Genomic DNA, 27,208 nt, shown 5'->3' on the forward strand with positions numbered 1-27,208 from the left:
TTTTATTCAAAAATTTATTTCACGAACTGGATGATAAAATTTGTCAATTGCACAATTGAAGATGGCGAATTGTTCCATCGGACAAATAAATGATTGCAAGAGTTGTTTAATTGAGAAATAATGTCAATTTTTCGTTAGGCCTTGAAGATACATCAAACATTGTGTACAGATTTTAAAATTCTAAATAATCTAAATAATTCGTTATAACTGTAATAATACTATCTTTCCACTAGAACAATTTAATGATCAGTTATTGACTATTAGGTGGGACTTGCGGTACTTTCGAGTCAATGTTAATTGTAATTCGTTTTTTTTTAATTCAAAACGCCACATGCTGTTCCATTATTTTTTAAACTTAAATTTAATTGTGTTCATTGAGAGTTTCGCACTTGGTCAAAGCACAAATAGAGTAGTAATTTGGACGCTGAAATATTCGATTGACAGTTAATAATTTTTTTCATTTGTTGGGCATATACAGACAATTTGAAGGTACTTAGTAATATTAAGTAATATGTATTAATTAACATCTTTATCACATATTTATCTTTAGTACGCGTGACACACTCACATTTTGAAACTTAAAATCTATTGCTTCACATTTAACCAGTCAGGCACATTGAAATAGCACACGCTCTGCCAAATATTGATGATATCGCATCTACCACATGATAACAATACATTATGCATTATGGTCACCGTGGTAATGTGATATATTCAAATAGTATCTGAGATTTCATTTTCTCAATCTGAATTTGAAGAGCGCTATGAATATAATTTTTTCTTATTTCACATAGATAGCGCACAGAAGTTTCTCTCATTTTGCCTAAAGTCGCACTCGAAGATGAACTGTATACATTCAATTTATCTCCCTGTCTCATCCCAATAGATAAATATCTCTAACTTTATCCCCCTAGAGCCGTGGTCCCCAAACATGAAATTCCAATCTAAGCAACGATCATAGAATTGATCATACAATTCGTTGTATTAAACTTCACCACCGTGCCACAGTCCAATTCATCATCTCTATTGACTAGAATAATATTTTCCAATATTTATAGCACCAAAAATAAGTGCACCACATGGCGCATGGAATGTGCGGAAAATGCTGAAACTTCATTATCTGTTTCATCTAAAAATAAATATTTGTTTCTGTTTTCTTATCCAACTATTGTTTAACAAAGAGGCCTGTTTAGTAACATTGGACTAGTAATAGACAATGTGATTATCATAATTCAACCTGTGGTATTTACAATGCCGATGGATAGGCATCATGGAAGAACCCATTCAATTCTCTTTCAGCCGTTAATCTAAGATGTGGTTAAAATGTTCAATTCAACGATTTTAATATTTGAATCATCGAGCACCAGCCATGGTCATTGTCATTATCATTGACTGCTGCTTAACACTATCTCCCAACTTTGGTCGTCGATAGGACAGAATGTACAGAGAGCTCGATTATCGTTTGGCGTTACACAATTCAATCTACCAGTCGCGCTTGCTGATAACTGCTCAGAGCTGTTCATGACTGCTCATGACTAACTTAGGACATCGTTAAGCGGAATATCGCATTCCCATGCCCACGTCTCTAACATTAATACGCAATCTACAACAATCGCCTCGGCAGTACAGACCAGTTGAGAGTGATTGAGAGCTTGTATCCAAGAGTACGAGTCAAACTATAATAAAAAATATAGATATTTCACTGGGCAGATGTGCGTAGTTACATCCAAGATTTAATGAATCACCAAGTTGGATATCAATTTGCTTTCCATAACTGGCGCAATCCCTTGACTCGTCATTTAATCTAAAAGTATTACATCGAACATCATCAGTCATTTACATTTACAACCGATAGGATAGACATCCTGGAGACATCTAGCTTGTGAAAGTAAATCGGCATTACTGCTCTCACAAGGTAAGCCCGTGAGTTGAATTATTTATCATTTCGACATTGTTATCGAGATGTGCAGCATCATTTTCGAGTATAGTAGTCATCTTGGAGGGATCGGTGGGTCCATCGAGAAAATACGTGACCATACTGCCCTTACCCTTAACTTGAATAGTTCCTCGACAGGTGAGTGGATAGCCCTTAGGATAGAGTATATCACGAACCTCTTGGGTCACCTGAATACTGTCAAGTACACCGGTTGAATCCATTCTCGATGCAACATTGACAGCATTACCCCAAATATCATACTGGGGCTTACGTGCACCAATCACACCGGCAACGACAGGTCCTATATTTATCCCTACCCTCATCTTGAAGTTATTGAAACTGTGCTCATTCACGTAGGCCAATTGATCGCGTATCCGTAAAGCATAATCAGCCATTGCCGTCACGTGTTTGAAGTCTTTAGTGTCCCGAGTGCTCTTAGTAAGGCCTTAATTAAAAGTTCAAAACGATTAATGAATTGTTTAAAACGTTCATCCTCCGTCAGTGGATATTAATAATGGATAGAGCACAGTACCTGACGCTGCCATGTACGTTGAGCCCGTGCTTTTGATCTTTTCAATGTACTTGAACCGCTCTTCAGCGAGTAATTCATCAAAGTCCGCAATGATTTCATTGAGCAGCCTCAAACATTCAACCCCTTCATTATTGGCCTCGAGCTCGACATAGAATTCGGAAAAGTTGGGAATGGACGCAAACATTATGCAGACAAAGTCACACTGTTCATGATAGAGTTCCTAGAGGGTGTGAAATACAGGTGAGTACATTGTGTCAGAATAAATTTGGCTAATGTATGGTAATTACTAACGTCAGTGTTGAATGTAGAGAGAAAATGTGTTGCAACATGCTCAGGTAGAATATTAGCGAGTAGTTTCTGATTGTAGGCTTTGAGATGCTCCATCTCCTCCTTCTCCTCGGTTGCCTGGAGTTTCCACAGGAAATCAAGGCGATATGTTGCCTCCGTGTGTTGAGAGTGGGCGACAAGAAATGCCATGAAAAAAATCACCAAAACACCGGCCAACCATCTACCAGTCTGGTCGATGTTCTCCTCGTTGAGTGCTTGATAGATACTAACCGATAAATAACAAGCAACGACAATACTCAATACAGCCACTTTGAAGACCGACGTCAGTATCTGATAGACAGCGCACGTTATCATTACTAGCATCACCAGCACTGGAAATAACTGAAGACAGAGTTGAAAATTCATGATGCAGATTAATCATCCTTGGCATTTGTTCAACAATTCAATTCAACAAGGCAAACGCAACTCGAGTGTACTTACATCCGTGAATAATGTATAATAGCAGGGTCCTGGAGAGATAGGAATGCTTTGAACTACAACCGAAGAATTGTCGTGAGACGCTGTGGGAGATGTGTTGTTGCGGCAGATATCATTGTTGTCGAGGGTCACCAAAGGGGACAGAACTGTTATGAATGTGAGAAAGACAACAATTGAGGCGATACTCTGTGCCACCATGCGATTTTCAAATATAGAAATTGCCATGTTCCTCATGCATTGTGGTACTCTCTCGTTATTCTCAGCCAGTAGGATTACATTGATTCCAATAATTGTCAGCAAACTCACACCGGTGCACGCATAAAAGTAAATACTCCCAGTTAAGGTTATTGCTATTGCAACAACAACAACAATGTAAACAAAACCAGAGCAGACGAAGTACGCCGATAGCATACGATCGCGCTCCCTCGAATACTTTTCCTCAATATCGGGCCGCCTAAATGTCAGGAGAAATGGTGTGCAGTGTTCAGCACGTAATCTGTCTATACTGCGTGCATCAATGGCCCTCATCAGATACTCATTCACTTCATCCTCGGGATCTTTCTCACTTTCAATGGTTTCACCGAAGCCAAGCTTTGCGTGCTTTCCATGCTGTGACCCATGACCCATCATTCTCATCTCCTTGGATATGTTACCATTCGCTGGATAGGGTTTTTTCATGTTGGGGCTCGTTACGTTCTCCTTGAATGTATCACCCGGTACTATTAGGTACGTCTGGATGTTGTGATCCTTCAAGTAAGTATTGCGTTCGCCACCGTGACCCTCTTCCACCTCGTAATCACCACCGAGACAATCCAGGGTTTCTTTTGTTATATGTACACGCCTGGAGGTATTTCAAATGTTATTTATTTATGTGTCTGTTTATCTAGGAGATTGCTTCGCCTCACTCACCCTGGGATACCACCGCTTTCCATATAGTTTGCCAGAGTTACGTCATTACTCCATACATCAAACTGCCATTTACGGAGGCCTAAAACCCCACAATGGACTCGTCCAGTGTGGATGCCAACTCTCATGTTTACGTTCACAGCCATAACTTCACGGACCAGTCTGAAATAGAGTTGTTATGATAGGCTATGATAGATTAGGTGCTCTAGAGTTACTGCTGGGCTTTTTAATAGTGAATTTTCAATGCTCCGTGGAAAAGTTGATAGGGTAACTATGGAGGAGAGAGAGATAGGTATCTCGTTAAATGTGAACAATGCCCAGGAAACGAGAGCATTATGGGCTCGTTCAGCTAGTGGTGTGGCCAGTTGTTTCGACGAGGCTGTAGCTCTTCAATCTGCCTTAATTATCCAGCCTCCCACCGGCAAATACTAGCCCTTCAGAACACTATTATTCTCCCCTTTGCCAGAACAAATGCTGCTGCATTTGTACGTCAATTTGTACATAATCCCTTGGGAACACATGCAAGTTATTCAATTTTTGGAGCAGCATTACTAGGGATGATGAGTTGTGAATGTTCAATGCGTCCATCAGCTGGCTTCGGGGATGTGGGTGATTGTGTCCGACAAAGCCTTTGGTTTGATATCACAGTTAATTTTTATTCGGCTATTCAGGGATTCATGTCAGTGATTTGGCTATTCATGTTTGTATTCAAATTTTTACTGTGGAAATTACATTTTTCTCCATGAAACGACTGGAGAGATTGAAATATAGTAGAGGGAATTTAAAAAGAGTGCAGCCAATGCTATGATTATTTGTCAATACATTCATCAATTTATTCAAAAACCACGTGCAATTGAAAGTTCACATAGTCTGGGAGCAGGATAACAGCAGGAAATAATTTCAAAGCAATCAAGTAATTCTCATACATATGATTAAATTGGGGATTGATAATTGCTACATTTTTTTTGCCTTGTCGACCTATTCGTCGAGGCAAGAAAGATTATAATGCCCTATTTCACGCGCTAATTAATGGATTTTTCAAATATTATTCCTCTGCTCCTATGCTATCTGCAATCCAACAAATCATTGCTAAATTAATTCACCCGTGTATTAAAAAATATTCATATTATTGGTCGTTTTTAATTTTTTTTATTCCCTCTATCTAACCCGCTTCAAATATATTTTATCCTTCAATTATATTGGATTAAAGCATCAGGTATTGAGTCGACATGTTGAGTTTATTAAGTGGAATATAAACATGGAACCGAAAATAACAAGTTATCCGTGAAATTGGAATATCGGCGAATCCATCTGTGGGGATTCGATATTTTTTTTAATATGGAATGCGAATCATTAAGAGGGAATATCGCTCGGCTGTACTTACGTGATAGCATCAATCATGTCTAGTCCCATTTCAACGCAACAGTGAGCATGATCCGGTCTAGCTTCGGGCAGACCTGATACGCAGTAATAACAATCCCCAAGGAGTTTGATCCTCAAACAGTAGTGTTCAGAAGCGAGACGATCAAATCTGAAATTGACACGTGATTATTACAGATGACACCTCAGCAATGATTGCTCTTAACGGGATACATTTGATAATGTACATATTTAATCACTCTATTCCGTATTAATTAATTGCGGAGAGTATCAATTTGGGAGTAGCATCTGTTTTGTTGTCTTGGGAAATATACTTCCGTTACCGCAACAGTTGCCAAGTTAACTTTGGAGTACAAAGCCTTTAAACTAACACACCTCTGGAGGTTTGTATCTCTGTTGTCCTGATTTCATTGCTACGTTAGTGACCTGACTCCACCTCTTCAGGAATTTCGAGATGCTGTGAGATATATGTCAGAGGCGGGACAGCCATTGCTCAAACATCTTTTGATCTCGAATTATCCCGAGTATTTCACTCTCGAGTTTTTGTTGAGGTTTTTTTTTTATCGAATCTTTGTGATGCATTTTTCTTTATGGGAGCATAGGAGAGTTGTTGGTTTGTTCAGAGATAAAAGGACATGAGTTTGGATATGATTCTGCTGGAGTGATGTGCGGGCTGCTGTTTTCAATGGAGGGAAAAGTTCTCAACATCAAGTTTTGTATTTGCACTGATTCCGTTCGGATTTGTTGGTATGTGCTGAGAAAAAGTTTGACAAATGGGGGATGTTATTGCAATTCCGTTGAGGTAATTGGCTATTTGGATTTAACGGTTTGAGAGAATCTGCAAAAATTACAAGAGTCGAGGACTTCTATTCTTCATTTATTTTCAATACTCGAGTGGATGTGAATATTCACATGATAAATCGAATGAAACACGAGTTTCTACTGAACATAAAATTCAATAAAATTCAATTACTTCAATAAAATAAAATAGGTTATTGTCGTGTGAAGATAAAATCGAGTGTTAACACTTTCATTCACTTCTCGATAATTTCCACCGTTTCCACTCTCGAATGGAAAACAGATTTATCCAGTTAGGAAATATTCAATTACCGGTAACCCATTTTTTACTTTATATAAATAAAGTCCATCGAATCAACTCAAAAAAATGGAGCAGACACCTCAGACTTGTTCGTCAATTAGCACCAATTATTTAATTATGCTGATAAATTTTTACACAAGTCTGGATTGAAGATGGAGGAAACCTCACGCTGAAGTCGTCTATTAACCGGTAAACTCGTAATGGATGGAGCGTCGTGCTAACATGAAAATAGGATTACAGGCGTAAGCACTGAAATATGCATAACTGTTGCAATGCTCTGTACTTCCGCGCCCCATTTCCGCCTCGGGGGGATGAAAAAAAAAAAACTTTCCGCTGCAAGTCACTTTTTTTCTGTCTCCTTATTTGAATTATTTAGCGACTATCGATCGACTTATCAAAGTTTCAGTGGGATTATTTAAGATGGAAATTCGAGGCACATTGATTTTCCCTCATATTCACTTCTGTGATTCCCCGGAATTTATCTTTCCAACCGATTTCACTGCTCTAGGTTCTATCATTGCTCAGTTCAATTGATCTTATTGGATTTTTCAAGGACATGTATAGGTGTAAATTTACCGGAAATCGGGAGGTGTTCATTACAAGTTCGGGGGGAGGTTTTCATGAATTCAGGGAAATTGAAGTGAATAGGGGGAATTGATTGGCCCAATACAAATGTTTGTTTCATATCAGCCATTTCTATTCATAGACGAATTTGAATATTCAGTTAATATTGATCGGTACTTCGGATGAGTGGATTGGTTTTAGGACAAAATGAATGTCAATGGTGTAGGGTGGAAAAAAATATTGGGATTCTAAAAATCGTTTTCTGTAAAAACAGGATGAGAACTTTGAACGTTCGTGAAATGAAATAATTATTATTTCACATTCATTCATATTTTTCGTAATTCCATACCGAAAATTGCAGTAAAAAATTAATATCCCGTTGGTCACGTGAAAATAGAGATTAAAGAAAAGTATTTAATTATAGTTACTGTACCATTCGTAAATACTGCGCATTTGTAAAATCCGAGAGTGAGTTTTATGGTGGCAGAAACACAATTAATTCAGGCTGTCTCTCTTGCGATTGCAGGACCTTCAAGGTCTATCAGCTCATAATTTAATTAAATTCAGGAATCATCGGAATTTCGTAATACCATGCACCCAATTAATCGTGATAAAATCGCCAAATAGTTGTTATAATAATGGAATTGAAATAAACATCTCGTTATACTAGTTTCCACGCGAATAATTTCTGTTGGAATGTTATGTGAGAATATCCTCGCTGTATGTATTTATGCGTTGAGTGAGTCTTGTGTAATAATTTCAGTGACGCATTGCTAGTCGAATTACTCAGTGATAATCGTAGACTAAACTACCACTGAAAACAGAAAATCATTGTTGTACTATCATGTGCGTCGGCCCCTCTCCTCTCACAGGGTATTATCAGATATCAGAAATACAATTGATCTATCACCACTGCCGTCATCTGTAATTCAACGTGGATTAAATGCATTGGTATAATTCATGCGTGTCCATCACTGTCTTCAATGCATGTCTCGTTGAATAGAAACGGTAATTTCATTACGTACTTGTAGTATACCAGGGTTTAACGCAATTCTACACATTTTCTGGTATTTTCCACGAACATAAAAGTTGGGGAAAATTACATGACAACTTACGTAATCGCAGATGAAATTATCTTATTTCGATTTTTTAACGGAAAATTTGGAAAATTTTGCCGAATAGAAAATTCAACGAGAATTTCATTTCATTACATATTAATAAATCATTGTGCGCAATTTTTCAAGTGATCGACATTGAATTATTTAATGTTTGCATCAAAAGAAACGGAAAACGTGAGTTGAAGGGACAAGAAATAATATTTGAAATTCTGAGTCGTAAACCCACAAGAAGAAACTATTTTATTTGTCGTAAAAATTGTTAATGGTTATCGGGATATTTCGAGTGAAAGTTGCGCGTCTCTTCGGGGACAAAGTGCATCAAGTTTGCCCATAATCCGCTATTGTTCGCTCGTCTCAGTAATATTTCTTCTCTTATTTTGAAGATCTCGGTAAAAACTCTGTATTCTTCATCCCAAGCTTTGGATTTCGAATCAATGAATCACTGTGGTTCACTGGAGCTTGAGAATGTCTCGTCTTTGTCGACTTTCCACCATTGTCTGTTCTTTTTTCACTTGTCTGAATCCACATGAGTCATACGTAGTTTTGTCCGATAATTAGATTAGATTTATCCTCGTCTTTCTACATTTCACCGAGATCAATTAAAAATTCGGGTGATTATTCGGTACGTGGGTTTAACATTGTTTTTTATTTCTGTAGGACTCCATTGTTATTTCGCTAATTATCAACCACTCGGATGTAGAAACGCAGAAAATTATCTAATTAAAAAATTATTAGTTCTGTAATGAATTTTGCTTTCACGTTCGACACTTTCAGATATTGAGTGAAAGTTCATGTTTTATTGCTCCTTAAATCATTATAATTTTTCTGTCAAATTATCGATGGGATCGATGTGAAAAAATATAACGTTTTGCCATTCTATTATTATTTTATGACTCACGAATTTTCGTGGTGGTGCGATAATTTAATCTCATTTATTCTACAGTTTTGTGATTATTTTTTAAAAGTTCAAAAAAAATGTGAGTCACTAAATAATAACAAAACGCAAAAACGTGATATTTTTTCGCATCAATTCCATCGTAAGTTTACCAGAAAATAAAAAGAACGTCAATTTGAATAAAATGACTGTCCGTAAAATAATAGAACTGAATTCTAAATTACAAAGCATGAAACTCCGATTAATCTGCTGCTAAAAAATGATAGATTCCTTTGAATTTCGAGTAAAGCTTGGCTTTTAATTAATCTTCACCCTGGAAATGAAATTCAATGCAACTTTTTTAGAGACTATGGTCAGGGGATAGTAGAATTAGCTGAGGACTTTTAGCTCTCTCTGCTGACTGCCTCACCACTTTAATACCACATCCTTAAAATTCAAATAATCCTTTTAGATGCAAAAATAGGGAAATCTCACCTAGCAAAGAGTTCATTGAGCAGTCGCACGAGTTCCTCTGCGGTGCATTGATCGGATAGTGACGTGAAGCCACATATATCCGCAAACAGAATGCTGAAAAGACAACCAAAACACATCGCACATTACATATCCTTATTTGCATGGTAAGAGAAAGCCTTGTCCCTTTCCCAGTTTCAAATACACCGACTAAATTCGCACGGTTCACCAGGGACACATACCAGTGTTAGACCCGAGGGATCGCATGACAGGAAGGAATAAAAAAAAAAAAAACCCAACTAGTCTCTCCGTGTGGCAATTTTTTGGGGAAAAATGGAAAAACATAAATCAGACTTGTGGTGTCCCTGAAACATGTCTCTTGTCAATAAATTAAATCTCTTTCATCAATTTTGTACCGTCGAACGCGAAAACCGAAATCTGGCAGTGGGGAAAAGTTACCATTGTTTGAAATTTCAAATGAAAAATTTGAACTTTTAAACTATTACCATTTAACAATGAATAAGAAATTCCGTGAACTTTTTCAATCGAAAGTGAATTCAAAATCATGTACTCAAATCTCTCACAGAATTTGACAAATTACACTATTGTGGATGTTCAGAACTTTAAATTATTTTTGTTAAAAAATATTGGAATTTCTACTTTTTAAAAATGCTCACAGTGACTCCCAAAAATCAATAATGGCTATTTGAAATGATTTTTATTGCTATAAATCGTCCCCTCAGTTTTCCTAGGCATGACTAATCGATACGAATTTCAAAAGCAACGAAATTTGAAATTCCTTTGAAATCAGAATGACAAGTGGCTATTTCCTTCAGAAAACAACATCCCACAATTCCCAAAAGCCAATAACATCCACTAGGGAGTCAATACACACTCACTGAACACTGTAATATAACAAAAATAATGATTGCACATAACAAATTTACCCATGGCGCTTGTTCAGTGAATTGAATTACGAGTTATACAAAGACTACGTTGAAAGTTGTTTTATAATTTAGTTCAACCCCACTTGGACCTCGTTTCCTCCATTCTGATCTCTTGGAATGACTCTTGTTTCACCGAGAAAGAGAGATGGCGTAAAAAGGCCACCAGATGAAATGAAAATAGCAACATGACAGACAAGATGAAAGGAAAAATCACCACCGAGTGAACAAAAAGAAAAAAAAACAATTAATAAATATTACCTGACATTCTCGTGTCTTTGAATGTAGATTTTATGAAACATAGTGTCCTTCGGTTTTCCGGCAATATCGGCCTTCATTTCCATCGCAACGTGTCGTGGTAATACACTCAATAACAATCGTTCCTGGAAATAGAAATAATCAACAATCCTGTTGTACAATTACCAATTATCAATGCGGTAAATTATTTCAGCGAAATTAACGTGATTCTCAAAAACACTTTCATTACTTCACGAATGAGTTACACAATATCTGACCCACGGGGATTCACTGGGTGATATTCATGGATGATATATTCATGATTCACGGTGGCTGTATCGGTTATTGTTTGACAAAATCTGGGAATTGGAGGTGGTCGGAGGAGAAACTCGTGTGTTGATTGTGGTGGATCACACACTGGAATAACGATAATGCAGTTACATAGCGCAGAGAGTTTGCTTGGTTTAATGATTCGATGGGTCATCAATTTGTTTTCAAAGGGGTTTCGTTGTATTTCGGGATTTATCTCTTGGTCAGCAACAAATGATTGCTGGATTCCCAATTTCAGTGGGAGATACCAAAATTAATTGACTGAGCGATTTGGAACGAGCCGTGATAAAAGTTCTTTTTCCCACATAGAAAGCGGTATGTACGCCCTAAATATGTGCCAATTAACGCACATATATGTCCGCCAAAAATTCAAATATAATTATCAGGATATTTCCATTGCGATGACAAATTCAAAATTTGCATTTGAAGTAATCCACGATAGCCAATGGAATTTAATTATTTTTCACTTCATATCCACTGTGATTGAATACTTTATTTGTTGCTAATGGATTTCGTTAATTATTAACAACCAGTGGTGGTGAGTATCAGATTGTGAACGCTCGTTGGTTCAGACGACTCAATAGATCTCTAATATTCATTTATTAACTATTAACAAATGACCATTTGCAGGAACCAACTATATTTATTAACAATGACTGATGCTTTGCAGTGGTAATTATAATTAAACACCGCTAATGACTCGTTGGATGAACATCCATTAGAATTGAATCAATTTCAATTTAATTCTCTGACAAAGTGGTAAACTGGAGAAGTCAATTAAGTCGACGCCAATTTATTGAGAATATCTCGAAATCGAGGGGAGATAGAGATATTTTTATAGATACCTTTCTTGTAGCTCGTATCTGTCTTTACAAATAATGTAATTATGAAAATATCGCTATCTTCCTTCAATTCTGAGAAATTCCTTGGAATACGACGAAGTCCGGAGACAGATAAACCAGACGTCAGAGGAAAAGTATTTTCCTATAATTGGAAAGACCGATTAAGACGATTACGAAGAGTAACATAAAACATTCTTGTGAATATTTGGAAGATGAGCAAGAAGTAGATGAATTCTTGCAATTCTTTGAAAGGGTAATAATTCCTTTTCAAAATTTCCAATATCATAATTGCAGGGAGATGATGCAGTAAAGTAATATTAAGAATTAGCATGATATCAGCTGAGTATGAAATAGGGTCTAATCACAAATTCTCTCTCTCTTTGTATTGTACACCGAATTGTGTCTCTGTGAGATCATAAATAGCCTTATTACGCAGATGGAGTAATGGATCCTGACACTGACCATTATCCTTATTTGAAATTCTCTCTTCGTTGTGTCTGCCGAGTTTCCAAGTCTGTTTCAACTTTCTCAATTCTCCAGAATGTCAAGGAGATCAAGGGACTCATTGAATGGGGATAATTGTGCGGCATTATGTGCATGCATAATAGTTCCGTGATGAAACTGGCCAAGTTCAATCATCCTCGATAAAAAAAGAAGATCAGATCCGTTAGATTTAATCTTCATCATAATGGAATGGAGCTTCCGAATTTTGTGATCGGAGTTGCTGAAGGGAACACTAACCAGTCACAGGGAAATCGCCGTTAATTACACCTTGATCCGTTCCGAAAGTTAATTCATACTCGGGTCGAAGACTCATGCATATGCAAATAAGAAGTGATTCTCATCGTACTTCGGTGAGTTATTAATTATTTATGAGGGATGTCAACTAGCGTAGCAGCCGGGGTGTACTATACGTGGGCAATCCTTCGTGACTGAAATATTTTTACTCGAGTGTTCATCAGAATGTCAATGTTTCCTCACAATATGATTTTTACATGCGTCGAATATTCGAGGTTTATGGACCTGTGCTCCCACGATATTCACAAAGAAATTTATTTCTATATTTCTTGTGTCGGGTGAGGATCGAAAGAGATTTGCGTGAGTGTTTCGAGTTTCTAGAGAAACTGCACCCCAAATTTGGGGATATATTTTCAAAATTTTCGCTATACGTGTCGTTTACACCGAGATTTAGCGAATTAGCGAATTTTTGGAATGGAAAATTTCTCAATGTACGGGAGACTCGGAATATTCTGAATTTCCTGTCGACATAAAGGGAATTCCAGTAAACATGTTGTTTACTTTTCAATTAATTAGAAAGTCAGTCTGATATGGCACTGAATATTCACATATTGATTAAAAATTCAAATCAGTTGAGAAACTTCAGTGAACTTCAGTCAACTCTACTGTTTACAAATTCCGTGAAACTTGAAATTGCATGAGGTTTACATTCTCAAGTGAAATTAACTTGAGAAAAAAAATTTCACTTCCAATCTTCAGCCACAAATTCGTGGCTTTTTTAAAAATCCAACAGCGAATTTGATCATGAGTCTAAGTCGGTAATTCCGTCTGCTTATAAATTATTTACTCTCCTTAATTCACGAGAACGAGAACATTAACGAGATTTATTGAAAAAAACAAAAACATTTGTTATTGCTCCCACGATTGTTCCATGAAGTTCATCGGAGCAATATTTTATATTCAAGTAGTTCTGAATATTTAGAAAATTTCCATAAATAAAAATACAGAGCCATCGCCTGTCCTCAAAGACCAAACTACTGAAGACTTTATTCCAAGAAAATAAATATCCCGACCAGAATAAAAAACGCCAAGTGATTTTGAACAGTTCAATAAAGAATAATAAAAAAATCACAACGACTGAACAATAAAAACGGGCACGAGGTTTCCATTTGAGTTTTTGCATCGACCTAAATTATATTGTCGGACATTTTATTTTTTACTTATTCGCAGAAAATAACGTCTAGTGATAAATCTGGGATAAACGATCGGATGCTCAAATTATTCGTGAGTAGAAGAGAGATGAAATAATTTTACATTACACCGAGTGGAGAGGATTGATTTCACTGTGAGTTGCTGAGCACTAGATTCCAAATACAATTTCCCCCTAGCTCCAGTAAAATCTATGTTCTATGTAATCCGAGGAATTTAATAGTGAAATGTAAAGTGAGAAGGATTAATATGGGAAAGGGTGAAACGTAATTTTCATATCAAGTTATTCACGATATGAATACCTGTTGCTGATTTTCTCGTTGTGTGGTCAGCCGGGCTTCGACGCATTGACGTGTTTCCAGGAAAGCTTGTCTCTGAGCTAGCTCCCGGGGATGATGCGTTAATGCACCAGCCACGTTTGTACCACCCACTACAACAATTGAGCTCAATAACTGAAACATAAATACATAAACTTTTATTAAATATCTGTTTCACCCAAAGAGAAAAGCATTTTATGGCAGCCTACATGCCTCAAATCTTCCATTTCACTTGAAACTTTCAATAAAAAAAATGATCAATAATGAATTTTTCATCAACGAATCACTTAATTTCTATGATGGACGTAAAAATTCAAGCTTACACTCAAAAGTAAATTTTCATTTACCAGAAAAATCCGATTTCAACTGCAATTGAATTCAAACGATTTATATATTTGGAATAAAATTTACAGAGTTGAACATTCAACTGACATGGCTAGGAAAATTCCAAGGAATTTTCAATGGTATTGTATAGAAAGGGAGAAGAAAAAAAAGTGAAAAAAAAACAAAGGATTCATAAAAAAAACAGTGACCCTTTCTCCTGGTTAAATAGACTGTTCTGAAACGTGTCGGACTAGAGTCCGGGCTATTCTACTTCCTGAAAGGACTGAGTAGTGAGGTTCACCGACGCTGTGGCCTCTATTACACATTGTATCTGGTAGCATGTTGTACCTCTAGTCGTGCAAGTTGGGATTTTCATTTTCTAAAAATAGACAGTCTGAGGTTCAACCACACCGGGTTTGTTTCAACGGTGGTGGGTTCCACTCGATTGCACCCCCAACTTACACCACCTACTTGGTACCAGCTCCTCTTCAGAGTAAATCCCAGGGCGAATGCCTTCCCATGCTAAAATACCCTATTCGTGACTCCAATCCGCACGAGTGCTTTTTTGTCCTTGAGATGAGAAAGAATCGTCTTAATAAATAGGAAATCAACCTCTGGCCAGAATAACACATTCCACATTCGTCAGTTCTACGATCAGAAAAATTATCCCTGAAAAAATAGACCACAGAAAAAATAGACCAATGTTAATTCTCCTATAGTTTATTAAGTTCCGTGGGTTTTAAGTTTTTCATGTGTGGGTTTTTTTTTCTGGTCTATTTATTCTATCGACAGGACTCACTATTGCAGATGAAAAAATCCAGGAACAACAAAAGTACTGTATGAGATGTGTGAAATTCGTGATGTTATTTTGTCGGTAGCTGAGCTTTTGCGGGCATTTTCCATTAAACCGTGGGGTTTGAACCGTCGGGTGAATAGTGACAATGAATAGGAGGCCAGACGAGTCAACACGAGACGAAAATTAACCAACGATTCCCGACAATTGCCCATGTAATGGTACGACAGCCAAAGTGTACGTGCATGAAAATTTTGCATCACCCCCTGGTGCCCCTGGAGTCGGCTGTTGGCTGTTGGCTGTCTCTGTGGCAGAGCCAAGGTAGATTATTGAGTTTGGTGAGGTTCCTCCGACACAGAGAGAAAGCTAAGTATAAAGGTACAACTATAGACCTGTTGGTTGGAACACAAGGGTCGAAGAGTAGTATTCACGCCCGTTGACCATCCTCTCTCTCTAATTAAATCCGCGTCGTGTACCCTGGGCTATCCTGTGTCGTTATTGGAGCGCTCAGTGCTTACAGGGCTCTTTGATCTACGGGCTCTACCTTCTGGATCTTGTTGCCCGGCCAATTACTTCTATCCTTCCATGTACAACGGGTTATGCTGTGTCATTGAGGATTTGTACGGATTACGTGCTGATAATCACGCATGCATCCACTCAAATTATTTTTGTAAATTTAGCGTCACACTTTTGGAAAATTAATCGACATATTTTTTTTTTTTACCAACTTACGTGATAGTGAATTGTTCAGATTTTTATTAATTATGAAATAAAAATTGAACGGGAATTTCCGTTTTTGGTGGTTTTCTATTAATTTTGAATTTTTTAGGCAAATATTTGGAAATTCTATTCAAAATGTCCAATAAAATTTTTCAACGGTGAAAATGAAGCTGGTGGTAGGTGTAATCTGCCACTTTATTTTCAATCACAATTTTATCCTTCTTTAAGCACATGGGAGAAAATAAGGGAAAAATCTTTTGCAAAGACCCTCTTCCTCGGGGATAAATATTCCATATTCAAGAATATTTCCCATAAATCCAGAGATCGAAATATTGACGCGTGCATTGAGAGGAAGAGATGAAAAATTTTCATGAATTCACGGGTGTGAAAAGCATTTATGGAATATTTACTCTGAACTTTGAAATGAGATCACGATTTCATCGCGAAATCCTGAAGATTTGAACAAGTCCATTTCATCCCGCATCCTCTAATTAATTCCAGAGTTGTAGCAACAAGTTGTACACGTCTCTAAAGTACAGCAAATCCTGTCGTTTTATCTGAGAGAACTAAATTCGGGAGAACATATATAAGACTGTAAAATCTTCTCTAATTATGCAATTCTCCTAGGAATTATTATGTCGTCATAAAATTCTGAAGCATCTCTCCCGCAGCCGATGACATTCTCTCACTGAAATTATTAACAATTAAACAAGGCGACATTTATCATCACATTGAACATAATTGTTGCAATTATTACGAAGAATTTTTTTCCACCGTTTGAATTTTTTGAGCAGTCAGTATTCATTGGATTGAGTTCAATGAACACCATATGATCGTCAATACCATTTACAATGAAATTTCGTCTTAAAAATTGAGTAACAAATGGTTTTTCATGTTGATTGATTATTTATTGTAATGAGATTTCGATTTCTAGGACTTATTATGCAAATTGGACATTGAAAAGTTTGAAAAATTCGAAAGAAAGGATTGAAAGCTTAGAAAACTGGAAAACTTCCATTATTTCCAGTAATTGTAATGATGGTATTTAAGAACATCCAAAAAGTCGATTTATTATGAAATAATAAAAAGGAATGAATTTCATATTAATTGACAGTTAAAGATTTCTACTATTTCCGATCTGACGACTAAGTCTCATTTGCCATTGAATGAATGAAGTGTCTTATTCCTTCTTTGAATTATTTAAATCAATTCATCAGGTTTTTAATGAAGACTCTTCAGTGGAATTGTTCCACACGGAGACCTTTCCAATAATGAATTTACTGTATTTTTATTATCTCATTTCCTCCACAGATTTCCACTGGACTCAGTAATTACATCTCACTCAGTTGTCGAGTGATTATCGAGCTGGTTGAAGCCAAGACGAAACTTTCTGGAATAAAGTGTTCGTTTTTTAACAACTGTACGAACAATTCACGACTCCACAGAGATTCAAATTCGCTCACCCACTGAATATTCCAGAGATGGAGAAGACCCAGGAGATACCCCATTGTCTTACATTATCCAACGGATCTTGTAGATTACAAACGCCCAAAATGTCCAACAAGAATTCGTATAGTTATAAAGTTGTAATCAGGTTGGTCTAAGCCTAGGGAAAACATGACCACTCGTCTGTATTCCACTCCACTTCGGCCTCCTTGAATTAACTTCAGTAATTTTCTACATTTGCGTTTATAATTCAAGGAGTGTTCCACCACTATTTCACATTTGAAAACTTTCACTTTAACGAGTTTGCCCACACCACATCAAATATTTTGTTATTAAAATGGCTTCTGGCTTTTAGTTTATTGCTTCGTTATTCCTCTTCACTCCGGGGAATTGTAGAAAGAATATTTTTTCCTTGAATTATACATTCAATAGCATATCGTATTCCTTCTAAGAATATTATCCTCAACTCGAATCCAGAAGAATTCTAATAAAAGAATATATCACTCCAAAATTCAAGAAAACCATTTTATGTGAAAGTACATCTTCTTCTCTTGCCTTTGACCCGCAGTTTGAAAATTAATGCAAAAAAAGATATTTGTATTTTTTCATGTGTTTTTAAATGAAATTAATTTTATGAAATTCTGAGCCATATATTATTTTACTGAGTTAATGGCTGTTCGAGGGGGTAGCTTACCCCCGATCCCTTGCTTGCCTCCCCCTCAACCCCTCAACCCTCAGAGATGATTTCAATTTTTATCTTGATGATTTTTCATGAGCTGTCTGTTACATTGCGAAAAAAATGCCTACTCCCTCTGTATGCGCAATTGAAGAAATAATTGAAATCAATAATGAATAAATTTATTGATTTAGATGATTTTTAAATCCGCGTATCGGCCGACAAAAAAAATACGTGGCATTTAGTTCTCAGTCCTCAGTAACATATTCAAGTTCCTTGTCAATTACCAGTTCAGTAATGGAATAACAATGGCAATAAAAAATTTCTGCCAGTTTTGCAGAACGCGCCCCTAGAGTGTCGCATAAATTATGTACTAGATATACATATACCATTGTATGTTGGTACCGGTAATTGAGATGGTGCTCAAAGTGAAAGAGTAAATCGTTTCGGCAACATGCAGGGTAAAGCATTTTGCCAGTATTCATCCCTTACCTGATTCACCAAGGGATGTTTACGTATGAACTTTGTCCCGCCAATAATATTTTCGCAAAATGTATGCATAACCCATTGTGACCTCAAACCCACACAATCCCATGTAAATAACCGGCTTACCGTATCCCTCAAATATTTGGTAGACCTTTGTGGATTAAATTTTCAAGTGGGCAGAGAATATTTACGGATTTCTTCAATTTTTTTATTTCTCCTTTTGGAGTGGAACGACGATCAATATTTTTTTGTCGAGCTGATTGATCATCATTTTATTCTTGAGGCGGGTCTTTGCATAATGGGACCATTGAATCAAATTGCTGTGCCCACGCAGAGGAAAAAATTATTCAAATGACTTCTAGTTCTGAAAAATTATCGTCATTTTTTCTTAATGCAAAATTTTCTCTGTGAAAAATTTCACGAAAAAACCGGTGAGTTGCTATCGGCGACGATTTATTTTATCAGAGTCATTTTATCATTATTATTTATAGAAATAATTCAGCATGGAATATATTTTCGATTCAACGTTTTTTTTTAATATTTTCACATAATCTATGCGATTATTAAAATAAACTATTGATTTATATATTTATATATTGATTGGTGGAAATTAATGGAAAACGTAAATGAATAGATTCGAAGGAAAGAAAGGGAAAAATGTCAAGACAAAATTTGACATCGAGACAAAAAGTATTTCGTGATTAAATAGGCGTAAATAGATTAATTAGTTAATTAGTCTCATAAAATGCGATTCAAGTGGCCAGACACTTCGGCTTCTAATTGAATTCCACAACAATTTTTTTCTTCATCATTATTTCACGTCGTCCTGTATCAATTTAAAGTCGAACAATTCTATTCACCCAAGTTTTGAACTCGCAACCCTCTGTACACGAGTCGACGAACTTATCCATTGCATCAGTCAACTTGGATAAATAAGTAACTTCAATAGGAAATTTGAGTTCCGAATTGAAATATGATCAGTTCAGTCTCGTGAGTTTAGAGGACACAACAGAGATATTCTGTGAAGTGAAAAAGGAATTTCTTTAGAAGAATCTCTCCGTCGTCTTGAGAAATTCCACTTCACATTCCAACCGAAAAATTATGGAAATAACTTGAATTTCTACGTCAGCCCGCCGTCATTTTTACATAACATTATAAATAAATGATATGATATTAATTATATAATTATTTACGAAATGAAGCTTGGTGAATTTTTTTCCCGTGTAATCTCGATCTATCCATAATAGATGATTAATAAATAATGAAGAAAGGTGAGTAAATGATGCATAAATTGTTGAAAATTATTTAAATTAATCCCGAAAGTTATGGACACCAACATGATTTAGAATGACAGCAGAAATATTGTTCATCGATTTTGAAATAAAAGCGGTTGTAATTTGAGAAATCACATGCTTGAAGGCAAAAATATTGTTTCTATCGGACAAGGGGTCCTGAGACACGTAATATTGCTATTGGTCATCGCATGTTGTCTTCCAACTCGAGATTTCCATGTCACAGTAACCGCAGAGAGTTATGGATACCCCAGAACGAGAAATGGAGATCGAAATAACAGAGTTGAGATCGAAATATGGGATATGGCAGGGAACATTTTCCGAGAAATATTTTCGTGATGAAAGTATTCAAGGGTGGATTTGAATAGATCGAAGTATTAGATTGTTAGCGATTCTCTACTGATGTAAAATCGCATGTCTCTACATAATAATTGTAAATGGTATCCATCATATATTCAAAGAAGGACAAGAAGTAAAAAATGTAAAAAATATTCGTGAATTATTCGACGAGATAAACATTTTTGATACTTCTGATGAATGTCCTCATTTATATTTATTTTATACATATTTATTCGTAAAATTGGAGTGATGCCATTACCGATCGCGCCCCCGGAATACATTCTAAATAATTAATGATTAATTGATTATGGAGTAAATTGAACTGCAATAAAGAATATGCGGGAAGAGGCTGAGAGGAATAGAGGAATCATCTGATTATAGAAGAGAGATATCAGGGACCTGAAAACCTAATCATTAATATGCCAATGCTAGATGTTGCAGGGAGTAATGAAGGGAGAATGGTCTGTAAATAAAAATTGCCAGGGTGATGCACCTATTGATCGGAATCCGGAAGAAAACTCCATTCAATATACCGACTCCCAGTGATTAATGATGGGACATTAAAATGACTTCCGTTGATATCAGCGGAGAATTTTTTTCACCAGATATGAAATCCATGGAACATCCAATTTTGCGATATTAATTTTCTCCGTTTCACTGAAATATCTCTGCGATTGGTTGAATTATCGCTCGAAATTAATCTGCACTGTTGAAAAATTATATTTGAAATTTCAAGTTGAAAGAAATAGAAATTTTCAATAACGAAAACGCGAAATTAAATTTCTGCATGAAATCTTTATTGACGAATCAATTTTTTAAATATTTCGGTGATTATCTATTTTCAGGTAAAAAAATTCAGGTAAAAAAATTCAGATCAAAAAATCAATTATCATTCGATAAATGAGGAAATTTGTGATTATTTTTTACTGAAAGGGAATTCGATCGCATATAGTCAAAAATTGAGATGACTTTGTGACTTTCTTTGCAATTCACGAAATTTTTAATATTGTGCTATGAGGAATATTCCGCTGAAAATTCAATTGCAGTACAGAATACTGATGAACAATCTTAAATCTATTTGTAGAACATGTGAAATTATTAATTTAGAAAATGAAGCTGTCATTTTAAACCTATGTGCAAAAGAAGAATTGCATTTGTGGTCTCGACCACAAATAAAAAGAATTGTAGGTCTTCCTGTATAAACCGCAGAATTATTTAATTTGGCGAAATTCCCCGCAAAAAAGTATCCAGATTCTCTCGATGCTTCTATCACATGCAGGACTTTGAAGAAAGAATATTTCGATGCATGAAAACCGCAAAAACCGTAGGTTTCCAAAACTCCCGAAACACGGAATTCCCATTTCCATCGCCGTGCGAAAAATTGCACCTGTGGGCCTCAACCTCAATCTGAATAATAATTCATATATAATCGAAATCATCGGACTGTATATTTCCACTTTTTTGCTCTTTTCTCGGCGTCTGTGACCCCGAGAGCATTATTCAATAAAAATTACATATTTTATCGGTAATTCTGTAGCGGGAGGTAATTGAGATTTTTGGAAGTATTGCAGAATTTTTTAGGAGTGTTCCTTAATTTTCGTTTCATAAATTATAAATAAAAAAAAAAGCATGAGCGTTATGCCCGAATAATTGAATTAATGCACAAGGTAAAAAGAAGGTCAACAGACCTTCCAGCAGTTCTGGCCTCTTCTCAAGGAATCGACAACATTAATCTCCCCTCCGTGGACACCCGAACAGATTGATCACAGTAACATGGACATCTTGACCACTCGTCCTTGATGGCTTCATCATTAGCCCAGAAGGTTGAAATGCTGATTGAATGAATTCCCCCATGTTGTTATTCCCAACCAAAATGTATCGTCGACCCTTCACAAAAGCCCCTACAATCCGGATCCCCAGAGTTGACCCGAAAACCTGCGCCTCGATTAATTCCCTGCTGTTATCTACAATCAACAGCTGCTGGAAAATTTCTATCTGAGGCACGAAAGTTTTTCTACAGAAAAAAAAATCATCAGGATAGTTGGAGATAATTGGGTGAAAGTAAAACAACCGAGTGGGGTTCAACTGCGAACGCGTGTTAAATTCGCACCTCATGTAGGTCTGGGGTAAATTGGGGTGAGATGGACACACCGATAGACTCGGTCTTATTCGCGTTTATTCGCCAGTTGAGAATTTTTCTGTTAATTTCTGGAAGAAGGAAAATGACACGTTCTGTATTTCGTGAGACTCTAAAAAAACGCTAATTATTTTTGTTAGAATTTATTAATCAGTACATTTTTTGGATATTCAAGTTGTTATTATTATCAATTTTTAAGTCCTCCGTCGTTAAAAGAACGTGATGGGTGAAAATGTTGGAAATTCTGCAGGTATTAATCAATTGATGGGAATTAAAATCGTCCTCCAATCAATCAAGGTTGTAAAAAAACAATTTCCATTAGCGAACGAGTTTTTAGTGGCAAATAAACAGTAACATAATGTCGATTGATTTTTAATATTATTGAGAATAAGAAAGTAAGAATTCATATGAAAACATTGAATCCGATTTCGGAAAAAATTTCGGGAAATCTGTGAATCTATGAGAGATAGCGAATTTTGGGAAAGATCTTTTCGATGGAGTTCATTACACTCTACAAAGATGGTGGTAAGAAAAATTTTGCTGCCTGTGTTAGATCCAGAGATATTCCTCCAGCATTTATTTTTTCGTTGCCCTGAATTCTTCAAAGTTCAGTAAAATTTTTATTGATTAAAATTGTTAGATCAGAATTACGTATCCTGATCTTCTCTGAAGGTGTCCATTTTCAGTGTAGTTACCCCAGATCCGAGGACTAAACGAAGGAAAATCGATCCTGTAAGAAATATCGATTCTCCTCATCTCTCCTGAAACCTCCTACCCCCAACTTCCGCTTCCGGTTGCGGAGTCTCGTTGTTGGAAGTTTACGGATCGTCGATCTCTTGTTTTGTGGAATAGGGAATGAGTTCAGCTATTCCAATGCGAAAACCAAAAGTCAAATCACCGGGAGATAAAACGAAAACGGTGAAAAATGAAAAAGAATTTTCCGTGAAAAGAGTGAAATTGAATAAAATGAAGATCATAGCATACATTTAAGGTAGAAATACGCTAAATTCGGCGTTGTTTTTTTTTCTCGAGAGAGAAGAAAAAAAAAACTGAAAATTGCTCTTTCTACTGGTGATTGTAATTCCACTCGGCTCTGCCACCTAATCCCTATGTACCAGCTAGCCTCACACTGGATTCTACTTTCTCATTAATGTTACTTGTTTTTACCTCCTTCAACATCATGTTTCAAGGAAAGATTATATAACGGAAAACTGACAGTTCCACTAGAATTTTTCGCATAACTAGCTTTTAGAGAACATCAAAAATATTGCACTGTAAGGGTGTATTAAATAATAAAATAATAATTGTAGTGAATTGATCGCAATTCGCGGATTATAACATTGTAATAAATTGTAATATATATATTGTAATAAAATTGTCTTGTTTCCCGATTCTTTTTGTTTCTAAAAAAAAATTTTCCGCAAAGTTTTCCAGAAATGTTTTGAAAATTTGGAAAAAATATTCGGATTACACTTTTTTTTTCACCCTGGAAGACATTTCATCACACAATTCTATATGAAATAAGTTTCCAATGCTCCCATTATGATGTCGCCGAGGTGTCCAATTATTCGCAACTCGTTGCAGTTTTCCATTCAAATGCATATGTGGATCTTTCCCCCCGGAAAAGATTCAATTTGATAAATCGATGGTATCAATAAGTGACTGATGGAATATAGTGTGAATAATATTTCCGTTTTTCACCGAAAGGAGGGGAGATCTAACAGGCGTAATTACATTTCCTGTTACCCGTGTATGACGAAAACGCTGGAGGTAACGTTGTTGCATGGTCGAGGCCCGGGGGAATGTCGATGGCAATTTTTTTTTTGTTGCCCTCTTCACCCTATGCCGATGGTTTACGAGCCACCTCTCCCACAAACTGTGTACACCTCGTGGATTTCCTCCATAGGTAGGCAAAAAGTTAAAATTAAACGCTCGATACGCCGAGGTAAAATGAAACTTTTCCGTTCTCCCCCGGGCCATCTATTCCACTGCACGTCCATGTGCCCTGATTGACGATATTTCCATGGTTCAAGTAATGGCAGTAAAAAAGGACGAGAGCAATCAGGCATTCCGGCGATATGAAATTTATTCCTTGAAATTCTATCATATTATCACCTTATCACCCGATGCGGGAAACCCAGTGGTGAACATAAATCGAAATAATCGGAAAATAAAAAATTGTTTTGATATGAAGATTTGGATCCATATGATCCATATGATCCATCATTAAAGTACTCAGTACACAATATCTGACAAGTTCTTGTAGAAATCGTCGATCGAACAGCGAGAAACACTTCAGTCCAGTTTTCGTCTCCTCCAATTCCTAACCGACGTGTCTCGATGAAACGAATGAGTTGATCAACAGATGATTTTTATTAATGCTATATTTTGGGGGATTTATGCTGGATTGTGACCGTTTTCAAGAATTTTTGAATTTAATATTGACGGGAGTCGACGACAATGGGACAATCATCTCCATCTGCATTTGCATAAACAATGAGCTGCCAAAAAATTGCAGGTGAAATTATTGAAAAGGAAAGTGCTAAGTGAATAAGAAATTTAACAAACGGTTAGAATCATTGGAAGACAATTTGCCCGCGTAATTGTGAGTTCGGATGATATTATGATTAAAATTTCAAAAAATTTATGCAAACCAGTATGATAAATGAATATCGGACATACAGTACAACACACGAATAATCCGATTATGAATTGCATGAGTCCCGAACAAAAACTGAAATCTCTCGTATATTTCAAGGTAATAGATAGAATCAATAGCATTATTTTTACATGGAATGCAGTATGATTCATAATCCTGAATAATCAGGAATATTCCCGCGAATCATATCATGGCATCGATCATCTATACTTGTGAAATGTATTCCAGGTTGGGATGATTATCCCAGAGTTATTGCCAATTGGATTTGAAATGGCATTGAGCGACTCAACGAGGGATATTTTTGCCTCGCTCGTGATGATTAAACTCGGTGATGTTATCATCGACACTGAAGGGAATAAACGGCAATTACACGTCAAAAATAAATTATCACCAAAGAAATAGTGAATTATTATGAATTTCATTCGTCATGTCATCGATTTGTCTTCGATTTTATTTAATTTATATGAGTAAGCTATTCTTTTTAATAATAGTTAATATAAATAGTTTATTCCTTTTAGAATGCATCCTTGGAGGGATAAGTTGATTGTGAATGTAAGGAGCTCGACGTTTTGTGACTTTAAATCCGGAAATATATTCGCGCAACGAAATAGTGAGGCTGACGAGCATCCTCACCGGATTATCCACTGTGCATGATTGTGGAAGCCAAGGAAGTTCCGATGTACAATGCTGCGGTACAGAGGACAGTTTGAATGGATTTTCAATGCATTGTACAGGAAAGCACTCATACGCTGCCCAGGACAACTGCTGAGGGTGAAGCTTTTATCCTGAATACGGGAAAAAAGCCATCCAGTTTCGTTTCTACCTGTAACTACATCCCCCTTCCTACTTCCTTTATCTTCGACGTTATTTTTTTTACTCCACTGGCGATTCTGATCATTGATCGGCGCAATAAAATATTTTTACTTCACTTTTATCCAATTTTGAGCGAGAGGAACAATCGGAGTGCTTGTTTACTTGCCAACTAATGGGAAATTGGAAACTGCAAATTGCCCGGTTGGAAAATATTGCCCATTTTGATTTTGGCGTTTTTCCGGTATTGAGGGAGTAACAGGATATTGATTTTCGGTGTACCGCTAGTGGTAATTGAAAAAGATGAGTTTATTTGCTCAGGCGGATCTTTATGCTGATTTCTTTACAAAAAAGGAAATTGGCAATTCTAAGAAAGTTGGAGTTTTAATTAATAGTCGGTTTTAATCGAGAGGAAGGGGAAATAATTGTAATTTTTCCATGGATTCAGGTCAGACAGAATTAACCGTTTTATGACCATTTCGTGACCCCGAAGTAATTCCTCATGGAAAATGACATGAAATTTCTCAATGTCAATGTCAGTAAATTCAAAGCAGCACATGAAAAATTCAATGATTCTTCACCCTAGTAAAAATTCGTTAGAATATTAGATAAAAGTGACTTCAGTACCCTAGATTGTCCCATCGATTTGATAACAACAAAAGTTTGGAATTGCTTACCGAAAAAATATTGTGAATTCTACCTGCCAGGAACCGAGGGGAGAAAAGTGAGTAAAATCCTAGACTGGTGAATCTCGCGTGCAGGAAAAACCGTCAGACTAATTTCGAATATTGAGAAAATCGAGCTGGCGAAATAGGAGAAAATCGACACGTAGTGATTGGTATTCCCTTTCATGTTCCAATATCCTCAGCTCTCGTTATGTTGGGCCCTTATGTGGCAAGCTTCAGGTTCCGATTGAAGAAGAAAGTGACAAGCTGTGTCAGGAGAAAAGCAGAAAAAAATGGATTCTGGGGTCGTCGACTCATTGACCGCTTGATGTCACTCATTCCCCTCTGTCGCTAAAGCCGGAAGAGGAGTTGGAAGGCAGAATGTCTTTCTAAGCTCTATCCACATGAGATGAAGACCATCGGGGCTTTCGTCCGATTATTGAAGCGACCGACGAAGTAGTTGGCATCCCAAAGTTTTCCAATCCGAGAAAATTTATTTTGCTAAATATATTTACTTCACACCAGTAAATCCATATAAATACTTCCATAATACCGAATTCCAAATAAATAAATAAAGAAATAAATAAATAAATAAATAA

General features: G+C 36.4%; 2 protein-coding genes across 3 annotated transcripts in view; one reads left to right on the forward strand and one right to left on the reverse strand.

Annotated features, from left to right (window-relative positions):
• Positions 1–27,208, forward strand: part of LOC105268514 (uncharacterized) — an 85,259-nt gene that overhangs the window by 12,839 nt on the left and 45,212 nt on the right. The window lies entirely within an intron of this gene.
• Positions 29–27,208, reverse strand: part of LOC105268525 (adenylate cyclase type 6) — a 62,427-nt gene continuing 35,247 nt past the window's right edge. For both annotated transcript variants that reach the window (XM_011308167.1, XM_011308157.1), the window contains 9 exons: positions 14,248–14,397; positions 10,851–10,972; positions 9,670–9,762; positions 5,524–5,670; positions 4,143–4,301; positions 3,237–4,074; positions 2,760–3,137; positions 2,469–2,688; positions 29–2,381 (listed from right to left, as the gene is read on the reverse strand). In XM_011308167.1, coding sequence (XP_011306469.1) covers positions 1,909–2,381; positions 2,469–2,688; positions 2,760–3,137; positions 3,237–4,074; positions 4,143–4,301; positions 5,524–5,670; positions 9,670–9,762; positions 10,851–10,972; positions 14,248–14,397 — 2,580 coding nt within the window. In that variant the 3' untranslated portion in view covers positions 29–1,908. The remainder of the gene's footprint in view (positions 2,382–2,468; positions 2,689–2,759; positions 3,138–3,236; positions 4,075–4,142; positions 4,302–5,523; positions 5,671–9,669; positions 9,763–10,850; positions 10,973–14,247; positions 14,398–27,208) is intronic.

This window comes from Fopius arisanus, unplaced genomic scaffold (genome assembly GCF_000806365.1).
Source record: "Fopius arisanus strain USDA-PBARC FA_bdor unplaced genomic scaffold, ASM80636v1 scaffold00003, whole genome shotgun sequence".
Lineage (NCBI taxonomy): Eukaryota > Metazoa > Arthropoda > Insecta > Hymenoptera > Braconidae > Fopius > Fopius arisanus.